Source organism: Harpegnathos saltator, unplaced genomic scaffold (assembly GCF_003227715.2).
Source record: "Harpegnathos saltator strain DR-91 unplaced genomic scaffold, Hsal_v8.6 scaffold38, whole genome shotgun sequence".
Lineage (NCBI taxonomy): Eukaryota > Metazoa > Arthropoda > Insecta > Hymenoptera > Formicidae > Harpegnathos > Harpegnathos saltator.
In genome coordinates, this window is record NW_020230183.1 from 142200 (window position 1) to 154324 (window position 12125).

The following is a 12125-nucleotide window of genomic DNA, read 5'->3' on the forward strand; positions in this document are numbered from 1 at the left end:
GGTTAGGTTAGATTCTTTTTCTTCTTCTATGGCTGCGTTCCGAAATTCATTCCTTCCTTCCTTCCTTCAATATATGGCTCTGGGCTTGTGGGAGTAGGCCCTTAAGCTAAGACTCCATGCATGCGGTGAGCTCCGGCAAACGGCTGCGGTGACCAATCAGGAGACAGACGCATGCCGGAGCTTGCCGCAACCGGACTTGCGCCTCCCTCCTGATTGGTCACCGCAGCATTTGCCGCAGTTCACCGCATGCATGGAGTCTTAGCTTTACGCCATTCTTCTCGATAAAAGAGGTAAAAGAAAAACAGGGACAACGTGTACGGTCGTGGACATCATTGGTCTGTTCTTTTCAGCTGCACTGCGGAACTAGTGCAATAAGTTAGAATGAGACAACTATATTTTTTCTCACTTTAACTTATGCACCAGTTCAGTAGTGCAGCTAAAAAGAACAGACCAAATAATGTGTGACCGTTTTTTTGCAACACATCCCGACTCGAGAAGAATGAGAGTCAGGCCTGTGGTAGGATTCTTTAACTCATTATTGGAGTTAATGACACTTTCGTTATCGTTACGCAGCTTTTGTATACCGTGGAAAAGCTGCGCGACGATAACGAAACTGTCGTTAACTCCAATAACGAGTTACAGAATCCCACCACTGGTCTACAATACGTGTCGTAGGTTGTAAGCCGTAAGAATTGATGAATCACAGTCGATTATTATAAAAATAATCGGCTATAATTGGTCAGTTCTTACGGCTTACAGCTTACACATCTATTGTAGACCAGGCCTCAATGCTCCGCCTGCGGAGCACACCTGCGTAGTGACTCACACAAAGGCGAGAAATGAAATATACGCGGTGAGACATATTATAATAATACAGACTCAGATGAAATGAATACTCCAGCATTAAATGGAAATGGGAGGGAACCTGTGAGGGAACAGAACAGACAAGAATCATTCGATGTAAGTCTTATACTCCGGAGGACATTCCCGAAAAAGGTAGAGATAAATAAACATGTTTATGTTTTTAAAACAATACGAACTTAATTAAAAGAATTAGGCTGCATTACGATAGCTACGATTCTGTTATACATTTATATGTGATTTATTGTTTCAGCAACAGCCATCTTCTATAGTAGAAGCAATGATATTAGATACAGAAGCAGCTGTTATAGCGAATTTTGAATTTTTGGGACATACAGACATCTCAGACAGCACACGGATGTCCATTGGACGTCCGTTATATGTCCATTTTTTTTACAAAAGACATCCATAGGACGTACGTTTGTCACAATTTCGGACATAGGACATCCGATGGACGTACATCGGACGTCCTACAGGTCCGATGTTCAATAAGGATATCTTTGTTACGTCCAATTTATGTCCACGGATGTAAATCGGACATACAGACATAAATTGGACGTGAAACGTACGGTCGCGAGCATAAAGGTTTGTGACCGTTTTTTTGCAACTTTCGGAACGCATCCCGACTCGAGAAGAATGAGAGTCACTGCTCCGCCTGTGGAGCACGCCTGCGCAGTGACTCACGACGAAAGGCGAGAAATGAAATATACGCGGTAGGACATATAATAATACAGACTCTGATGAAATGAATACTCCAGTATTAAATAGAAATGAGAGAATACAGAACAGACAAGAATCATCCGATGTAAGTCTTATACTCCGAAGGACATCCGAAAAAGGTAAAATACGAACTTAATTAAGAGAATTAAGCTGCATTACGATAGTTACGATTCTGTTATACATTTATTATGATTTATTGTTCCAGCAACAGCCATCTTCTATAGCAGAAGCAATGATATTAGATACAGAAGCAGCTGTTATAGCGAATTTTGAATTTTTGGGACATACAGACATGGATATGGAAGAGGAAGAAGGAGATGGGGACGATGAAATTTATGATACAAATACAGATACCAAACCAAATAAAGTAACGCTTACTATCATCTTACGTTTTAATGATATTGTTCACGCTATTTGTTAACATAATTTCTTATTTTTCAGGCATCTATCTCCCTTCTAGCGGAAGATGTTGATACAGATGCAGAGGCAGAAGTATTAAATGAATTAAATCTCCTCATAGAAATTGAAGAATCGCCACCTGATTCTATCCACCTGGAAATGAATTCTTCAAAGAAGTTAGTAACCGTAATCCTGAATGATATTTTAGATAATATATAGCTAATAAAACGCTTTTGTGTAACACAGTGTTCCTTGCTGGAAAGCAAGGATATGATATATCGAAGCAAACTAGTGAAAAACACTGCTTAAAATAGAAATATCGACATAATTGTTATAATTCGACACAAAATTTGTTGTCGAATAATTTCACGTGAAATATTTCGCACCTTCACTATTGTGAAATTACACAATCTAGTGAATATTCATTTTTATCACTAGGTTTCGTGATACATAGGCTGCGTTCCGATATTCACTGCCAGTACTGAAAATCTATAATATATGTGACATAAAGTATATATTTTCAATACTGGCAGTGAATATCGGAACGCAGCCATAATCCACTCCCTGAACTTAAGATGATCTTACAAATAAGTCCTGACTATGAATATGGCCCGTAGTGTGCATACATTTTCTTAGGGGGCGCGACGGAATTCGGCGAAAAACGCGTCCCAGTGTAATTGGCCCGGTGGCCTCTCTCAGATTTCTCGCTAGTTTCTGGTATGTTGGGATTCCTTGTTCCTATTCTTTATTTCTGTTCCCTGTTCCTATTGCCTGTTGCCTGGCATTGTACAATGGCGTTAACTTTCGTATTCGGTTTCTACGCAACAAAATACATGAGATAGGTGAGTTGCAGCAAAATCGAAGGCAATAACTGTCTTCTAATTACAACTAAGTTGTGTTTATGTATAGTATGTATATCTTTTCTCTTTTGATCAGTTAATAACATATCAATTGGTATTCTGTATAATAGCATATATGATTCTTCCGCTTTTGATTCATGATGCATCCTCCCTTGCGTAGGGGCCTTGCTAATCTTTCCTGTATCCATTTTTAGTATATTGTAGATTTATCTTTTTAGTAAGGCGAAGATTTATTTTTCATTATTTGTCATCTCCGTGAGATTTCCTAATCTAAATTGCCATCAACTTTAACAATTAATATTTTGCTTCATAAGGCAGAGCGACGATTTTTTAAATAAAAAAGTTATTTATCTTGCAAAAACACGTCGATTAAGTATTTTTCGTCGATATTGGAGGTAAAGAAGGTATTCTGTATAATTACCATCAATTGTAATATATTTTTTCAGATATTATAATTATGTCTCAAGGGAGAGGAAAAGAAGAAAATTTGGATATAAATAAAATTTTTGAGGACATATTATTCGTGGAAGAAGTTTCACAAAAATTAGGTTATAAAGAAGGTTACAAAAGTGGCAAAGAACAGTTATTAAAGGGATATCATCTGGGATATCATAAAGCTAGTATAATTGCTGCTCAATTAGGATATTATAGTGGAATACTAGAGCAATATCTACAAAATAATGACAATACCTCTGAAAAAACGATACTAATAGCCAAAATACTCTTGGAAGATATATGTAATATTTTTCCTGAATGTCAAAGTAAAAACTTGGACATTTTGAAAGCTATAGAAAATATTAGATTCAAATATGCCAAATTTTGTTCATTAGCAAAAATTAATCCACTATATCCTGAAGCAGATAAACTTGAGTTTTGATCATAAATATAATAATAGGTAAGATTTAGTGTTGGTAATGATGTAAAAATTGAATTATATAATAAAAGTTATTAAACAAATTAAATACATATGCTCAATTTTAATATTGAACTCTTTTTGATGTATAAAAATTATAATTATAATCATAACATTTAAAATATGGTTTTCATACAGTTATTATACAATTTATTAAAACAAAAACCACAGTTATGATTGCCACAGTTGCTTCATAAATAAAATAAAAAAATGGAAAAATTTGATAAAACAAATCGAAAGATTCAAACAGCAAACTGTGATAAAGATTTACTTAATAGTCACAGGTACAAAAGTATTTAGCAATAATATTTATATTTAGACTATTTTTTGTTTAAATATAGCATATCAACTATTAATCTGTCTTAGCAGTAGAATAAAACATATACAGAGTGTCCTATTTTAATGTCCCACTTCAAATAACTCTTCAGTATTGAAGTTTCAAGGAAAATTATCTGAATAAAAGTTGTATTAATAAATATATAAAAATATATAAATATATAAAAAGGAATAAAAAGGGACTTAGTGAGCTATCTTATGATGACCTTTGACAAACTCTATTTTCAAGGTCATTTGAAGGTCAACTTGCGTTTTTTAAATGGGAACCATTATTTTTTATTACACTTTGTCTACTAGTTAATTTGAACAATTTTTGTCTAAAATAGTTTTTTATTTGACTAATATTTTTTGAGATATTTAAGGAGAACTTGATAACTTTTTCAATATTTAACTTACAATATCTCGCTAATTATTTGTCAGAAGGAAAAGTGGTACTAGACTTTCTTGCTTTATTTAGAATATATTATTACAATAGCGCCCTGATTTTTGTTAATTTGATGATTTTGAAATTTCCAAAAATCAGTAAATGCCAGACACGCTGTTCACCGTCTCTGGCGTTCAGTTGAAAGGAGGGGTGGAAAATGCGAACAAATAGTCAGATGATTATACAGGGTATACCAAAAATCTGGAAACGGTCGAATATTTCATAAACTATGCATTTTAGAAAGAAATATTTGAGACAAAAGTTATTTGGTTCGAGGAGGAACATAAGATGGTGTCGTTGGATTGACCTTGAGTGAACGTTCCAAGGTCATATGGAGTTCAACTTTGTTTTTTTAAATAAAACCTATTTTTCATTGCATATTCTTGTAACTCATCTCGAGAGCTTCCCTAACAAGAAACAAGAAAACACTATAAATAAGTTATGTTTTATTGAGTATTTTCCGAGTTATGGGGCTTGAAAATTACAATACCGCCGGCATTAGCCAAGGTGTACCGCGTGGAGGTTGCACGATCGAATTTACACCTCTTGTGTATGTGTGTGTGTGTGTGCGTGTGTGTGTGTCACAGCAGAGATAAGATTCCACAGTTCGTCACTCCCGTAATATTTAATGACTCCAAACCCTCTCTACTGTGCTGTGTGTGCGCGCGTGCGTGCGTATATGTATGTGTAGGAGTCTGTAATTTAATTGAGTGAGTGTTCAAATTAACCTCCGTCTGCTGCTTAACAATGATCTAGCCGTAGATAAAAATTATTTAAAACATTTCGTCTTATCTCTGCCGAGATAAGATCGACTTGGTATACTATACGTTTCCCAAGGTCCGCAAGGTTGACAGGTTTTGTTTCATATATAGTTAAGATATCCCCAAAAAAAAAAAATCGACAGGAGAATGATCTGGTGATCTAGTAGGTCACTCTATTTGACCACGTCTTCCTATCCATCGATTTGGAAAAGTATTATCCAAAAATTGCCATACTGCTACTACATAATATGGGCTTGCACCATCTTGTTGGTACCAAATATTTTCTATGTTCCCATCAAACATATTTTCAAGAGATGATATGACTTCATTTTGCAATAGCTCCTGATAGATCGCCGCGTTCAAATTCCCATTAATGAAGAATGGTTCCGACAATACAACGTTCGCAAAAACTCGCCCAAACATTAAGTTTTTGGGGATATTGCGTGCGGATAACATGCATCCAGTGAGGATTTTCCACTTCACTTCAATATCGGCAATTATGCCGATTTATCGCTTCATTCAATTCAAAAGAAGCTTCGTTGGAAAAAATTATGTGATCGAAAAAGTTATTATTATCATCGTATCAACACATCGTTTCGTCGCAGAATTCATTTCTTCGATCAAAATCATCTTCCGATAGCTCCTGAGTGATTTTAATTTTGAAAGGATGCCATTTTTCTTTCACTAAAATACGATGAATGGACATTGTACTAATCTTATGCGCCTATACTGCTTTCCTCAAAGTAGAATGAAGATTTTCGACGAATGTTTGCGTCACTTCGAAACTCTTTAGAGAGGTTTTTCATATAATAAAAAAGCTGCGCAATACTGCTAACAACACCGATAACTATCGGTACGCGAGTACGGAATACAGTCTCAGCAGCTGGATTCTATAACTCGTTATTGGAGTTAACGAGTTACAGAATCCAGCTGCTGGATCATCCATAGTGGATATCCGCAATATGTTTTTCTGCACAATCTAAATAATTTTCACACATTTCTCGGATAACGGAAGCATTTTTACCTTCGATCAATCTTAATACATAGGAAAAATCATGTAAAAGATAAAAATAAAATGTTTGACAAAATATGAGCAATATAATGAAAATATAATTCTCAATATGACAGAATAATTCGTGGAAATAACTCACATTTGTATGCATATCAGTTTATTGTTATCTCCATACCGGAATAAATACTATCGAGGAATATAACCACGTTCTTTCACCTAAGGAACTTCCCCTAGATTTAAAAGGCTACCGGGTCACAACTCCTAAAACTATGTTGGTTTTACATTAAGAACGTAGTAATATGCCAATGACATAATAAAAAGATACATTTACGGAACATATCTAACAATTCTTGTGACAAGTAATTCCATAACTATATTAGTTACAATCAGTTTAAAGTGTTGGAAAAAGAATGAAGTACTGATTATAAAAATGATAAATAAGAAACAAATTTCTTATTATGTCGTCGGATATATGTATATCAAACTATTTAAATGCTGTCCATAATTATTCGAATGGAATCAAGAAAACGTAATATAGTGTAAGAAAGTATAAAACTGATAAATAGGAAACAACTTCGTTGAATGGACAGTGCGGATAAGTATGTGCTTCAAGGTACGATATCCACTTATCCTTATTTAAGATGCACATAATGCCATTTATCGACTGAAATCATACATCGTAAAAATAGTACAATAAGTAAAAATTTCTGTTAATGTTTTAATTAATAAACAGATAATATTGATAATAAATGCACATATGTAACACAAATAACTCGAATATTTAACAATGAAATCTCTTTGTGTATATTTTAATTTCTATTACAATTTGAGTTGTACGAAGTAACATTTGTCAACTGAAAAGATGAATTAATATTATAAGAAACATTATGTAAAGTTTATATGAAAATAATATAGTAACAAGTACATTGATTCCAAAACACGAAAATTTATGTATTATTTTCTATTATTTATTTTACCTGATCTTCACCTAATATCTCTATCTTAATCATTCAACTTACCTATAGATTCTACAGATTGAAGTTCAAGTTCTGCTTTAGGTGCCTTTTCTAAAATTTCTTCAGCAGCTTCCGCGGTAATTTTATAAGGACTATCTTCCACAGTTACGTTAGAACTACGCAAGTATTTAACTATTTAACTATTATAATTTATTTAACTATTATAAAAACAAAAATCTACGAACCATATTATACCACCAGAATCAGTTTCTTGTTGAATTAAATGTTGCCAATGTTCGTGTACTTCATCAACAATGCTCAATGCGAATTCTCGCGATTTTGCTTCTCCATTAAATGCGAATTGATTTTCCGGTTTTCCGTCCGGAATTTTATATATTTTGAACCATTCAATTGTGGCTTTCAATAGACCAGGACAGTGTTTTTCAATATCATTTACATCTGCAATATTATTATATATAATATTAGAAACGAGATTAGATTAATAATATCAAAGTCCATAATTCTACTTCAATCATTCACACATGTTCGAAACAACATTTATAAATAAAAAAGAAAAAAATATATATCTAGAAAACAAATAATCACCATTCATTTGATCTGCCAAAGGATCATTGATATCAATCACAATAATTTTCCAGTCAGTTTCACCTAAAAGATTGAATGTTTATTTTAATTATTTCTATAATATAGCATATATTTCATTTGATAATATCTGAACTACATTTACCTTCATCAATAAGAGCCACTGTTCCCAGAACTTTCACTTTTAATATTTCGCCTCGTTTTGCAACCTATTTAAAAATATTTCCTTTAATATCTAATGTAAGATGAATTATATTATTTAAATAAAATAACTGTAATTATTTCTTACTTTGTAGCCTATTTCAAGACAATCAATAGGATCGTTGTCACCTTTGCAGCCAGTTGCCTCGTCCAAAACATCAGGATTTTCCCAAGTCTGTTGATGAAAAATATATTATCACTACAGGGAACATCAAGTATGCTATAATGAACAAAATAATATCTCAAAAAGCTTTCTGTTTATTTCCAAAATAATTTTAACTTAATATAGTAATAAATACAAATAACAAATTAAATATCCTTTATTTAAAAGTACATATTGTTAAATTAGAAAATAAAGTAATGTCAAAAATAATACAAAAGACAAATAATAGTAGTAAACATCTGGACTTTGAATTACAAGTTCGTGTATATAGAAAAATTATAAGAAATAGATATAAATTTATCAGAGAATTAAGTCTGTTCAGACTTTCTTTTCTTCCCAGATAATAACTGATTATAGTACTCCATGATAAGCATTATTATTAAAAAATAATACAACTATTGTTATCTTGATAAGTAACATAGATATGTACAGAAAAGTTTCATGAATGTCATATTTTGTTAAAAATTTCTCATATTATTATAATATATAAGTATAGTATATGATATATTATAGAATGAAAATATAAATATTAAGAGAGAGAGATAGAAATTTTTATATTTCATTATAAATATGTAAATTAAAAATATATGTAAAAATATATAAATGATATGTAATATATACACATATATGCAATATGTAACTAAATACAATTTTTATTATTTCTACCTGTGGTAGAGCTCCATAATTCCATATGTAACCATGATGAGGAAAACAATTTGCAACATATCTTAATTTGCCTTTCTTAACATCCTGCTTGATTGGATTCAAAGCCTCTTTGAGAGAGATTTCCATTTTAGCATTTGTCCATCTTGGTATTTCAACAACCATGTTTAATATTTTATTTTCCTTATCGGCATAAAGTGGAATGTCATGCATGGGTGAAATTGGGATATCCGTATCATTTTCTACATGCAAAATAAAGGTATTTTAAAAGACAAGATCGTTAACATTAAAAACTACAAATACAATAGATTATTATTAATGTACGAAATTTATTATAAAATAAAAATACAATAAATAACTGGAAAGAATATGATTACGTAAGCAAATATCTAAACGCGATCAAAATCACTTCCTCATAACCCAATATTCTCGTATACTTTCACTGGAGCTAAATGCCGTCAGTGGGATTAGCTTACATTGATAAATCCGCGCATAGCCTTCGTGAGAAAATACCGTCTCATGAAACCGCTTGTAAGCGCGCGGTTTTAAAATCGATATTCCAGCGTAATATGAGCTTTGAACTATATCAAATTCGCGTTGAATGCTCAATATACTCAATATAATCTCAAGGATGTTGTATCGAAATTGATATAAGAAATATATGTACGATGTCTGAGCTCACGATTGCATCGAATGGAAAATCGGCATACATCGTTACACTATTCAGTAAAAATGGAAATATTCCACTTTAGTAACAATATGGCTGGCTAAACTCAACGATGTGAATGATATGAAAAATTACTGCTATGTCGAAGTTTCTATAAAAACTAAAATGAATTATTCAGCATAGAGATTCTACATTTGTCGAAAAAAAGAGAGGAGAGGAGAAGAGAGAGAGAAAGGAGAGAGAGAGAGAGATCAAGTCGGTTTGATAAGAAAGCGCGCGGTATATCGCATATTTTAAGTTCTTGTATACTTATTCTTACAATAGAGACATATGCATATGAAAAAAAAAGTCCGGTACCTTGTATTTCTTGAATATCTCGTTATACAACTATGATACATCTATGAATTTTTATATTTTTATTCTTTGGTATATGGATTAGTGTGCGTCAGCACGCACTAGTCATCCAAACCAAAAAATTCACTTGAGAATAGAGGACGAATGAACCTCATTCAGATTCAAGATGCAGTTCGATGAAAATACGTACGCTCGATCGAAGTCCCTGTATTATTTAACGTCAGGACATGCAGCAAATAGTGCACGATGACATGTCATTCAAGAACTTAGAGCCACGTAATAAAACACTTGATGATAGCTACGTTCGACATTTACTAAGAATCTGTCGAGTACATGTCACGCATATCCCAAGTTTTAATGAATATCAGAACGCATCTGATGTTAATCATACAAAACGTGTGTGAATTCACGTCCGTGACCCCACGCGACCTCGCCGGAGTTCACGGTCTCCGTTGCCGAACCTCCCGAGTGCGCAGTCAGTAAACAGGTTATGTATTGTATTTACTCACTGAAATACACCCTGTAGTCCGTGCTGTTGAGCGCACCCCTCTCAACGGTGGTGTACGACATGTTCCTGCACAATTTCGCAAACGCGCCAAACACTCTCACCTCTCTACCGGCCGCTACGACTCGCGACGGAGAAGTAACAAGCCTGAGGAAACCGTAGTAACGTAACATGTGCGACAACTTCATGGGAAACATCCTGCCATCTATCGTTAAGAATCGCTTCACTATTCCGGATCCTCATACACTCCGCTAGGTGTCGCCACCAATTGGGTGTAAGTAGGGACAATATATTCATAAAATCGAATCTTATATTTATATTTTTAATTTCATCTTCTCTCGAACATTGTACAAATAGTTTTATCACCTATAAAGTATCTGTAAGATAAATTTAAGAAAATATGACTAAATATATACCAATTTGAAATTGTAGTATGAGCGATGTGACGAAACGAGACACTTTTTTGCACGTTTGACGATAAAAATGTTGATTAGGGGTCTGTTCTTTATAGCTGCACTGCTGAACTAGTGCAATAAGTTAAAGAGACAACTATATTTTTTCTCACTCTAATTTATTGCACTAGTTTTACCAGTGCAGCTATAAAGAACAGATCCAGGATATTGGCCGTGTTCCAAAATTCACTGCCAGCGCTGAAAAGTTATAGTTTGCGTGACACAAATTATATTTTCAGTACGGGCAGTGAATTTTGGAACACGGCCTGTTTCTTCGATGCACTTCAGAACGTAGCAGACATTCAAGTGGAATAATTTGACAGATTCTCTGAAGATAAAATTCTATTTGTTCTAAATACATTCTAGGGCTGATATTCATAGTCGGATCTTATATTTAAGATCGTCTTAAGTTTATCTTCAGATGCTGTACAAATTCATTGACTACGAGCCGTATTCATAGTCCGGTTTTATATTTAAGATCGTCTTAAGTTCATTTTCAGATGCTGTATAGATCATTTCATTGGCTACAAAATATCTGAACGTGTACTCAAGACGGTCTTACATATAAGATCTGACTGTGAATATGGCCCTACGAAATATCTGAAAGTGAACTTAAGACGATCTTAAATATAAAGGCCATCACACGTAGAAAAATTTTAACCGTAACCGTAAGGTTGTAAGAAAATTGACCAATCACAGTCGATCCATTCTCTTGTGACATTATAATAATCGACTGTGATTGGTCAGTTTTCTTACAACCTTACGGTTACGGTTAAAATTTTTCTACGTGTGATGGCCTTTAAGGCCATTGCACGTACAAAGTTTTAGTAACCGTAAGTAAATTGACCAATAACAATCCAGCATCTCGAAATATACGAATTGTGATTGGTCAATTTGCTTACGGACTTACGGTTACAACTAAAACTTTTGTACGTGCAATGGCCTTTAAGCCCTAAACACAATGTCAGGCAACAGGCAGTAAGAATAAAAATAGACCAATCAAACCAAACAAATAGATTATTCTTGTAATAGTCGATTGTGATTGGTCTATTTTTATTCTTATTGCCTATTGCCTGGCATTGTGTTTAGGGCTTTAGACTCGACTATGGTTGCGTTCCGAAATTCACTGCCAGTACTAAAAATACATGGTTTGTGTCACGTATACTATGGCTGCGTTCCGATATTCATTGCCGGTACTGAAAATATATAGTTTATGTCACATATATCATAGATTTTCAGTGCTGGCAGTAAATATCGGAACGCAGCCTATATATT

General features: G+C 33.6%; 2 protein-coding genes across 8 annotated transcripts; one reads left to right on the forward strand and one right to left on the reverse strand.

Annotated features, from left to right (window-relative positions):
- Window positions 1–766: 766 nt before the first annotated feature.
- Window positions 767–3788, forward strand: LOC105183685 (uncharacterized). Of its 2 annotated transcripts, XM_025300692.1 has the most exons (6): window positions 767–996; window positions 1115–1193; window positions 1866–1948; window positions 2023–2156; window positions 2617–2822; window positions 3287–3788. In XM_025300692.1, the coding sequence occupies exons 1-6, from the start codon at window positions 889–891 to the stop codon at window positions 3715–3717; spliced, it is 1041 nt and encodes a 346-aa protein (XP_025156477.1). In that variant the 5' UTR covers window positions 767–888; the 3' UTR covers window positions 3718–3788. The 2 variants fall into 2 exon arrangements, with proteins under 2 accessions (XP_025156477.1, XP_025156478.1); XM_025300693.1 differs by lacking the exons at window positions 767–996; window positions 1115–1193 and adding an exon at window positions 1588–1700 and having other exon boundaries at window positions 1787–1948.
- Window positions 3789–6426: 2638 nt separating this feature from the next.
- On the reverse strand, window positions 6427–10626 carry Nurf-38 (Inorganic pyrophosphatase Nurf-38). 6 transcript variants are annotated; one of them, XM_011141931.3, is made up of 8 exons: window positions 10403–10626; window positions 8876–9114; window positions 8135–8221; window positions 7991–8054; window positions 7849–7911; window positions 7488–7701; window positions 7306–7418; window positions 6427–6950 (listed from the first exon to the last, which is right to left on the reverse strand). In XM_011141931.3, the coding sequence occupies exons 1-8, from the start codon at window positions 10593–10595 to the stop codon at window positions 6919–6921; spliced, it is 1005 nt and encodes a 334-aa protein (XP_011140233.1). In that variant the 5' UTR covers window positions 10596–10626; the 3' UTR covers window positions 6427–6918. The 6 variants fall into 6 exon arrangements, with proteins under 6 accessions (XP_011140233.1, XP_025156437.1, XP_019697245.1 ...); XM_025300652.1 differs by lacking the exon at window positions 6427–6950 and adding an exon at window positions 7022–7140 and having other exon boundaries at window positions 8876–9017; window positions 10403–10523; XM_019841686.2 differs by lacking the exons at window positions 6427–6950; window positions 10403–10626 and adding exons at window positions 7022–7140; window positions 10084–10387.
- Between the last annotated feature and the right edge of the window lie 1499 nt (window positions 10627–12125).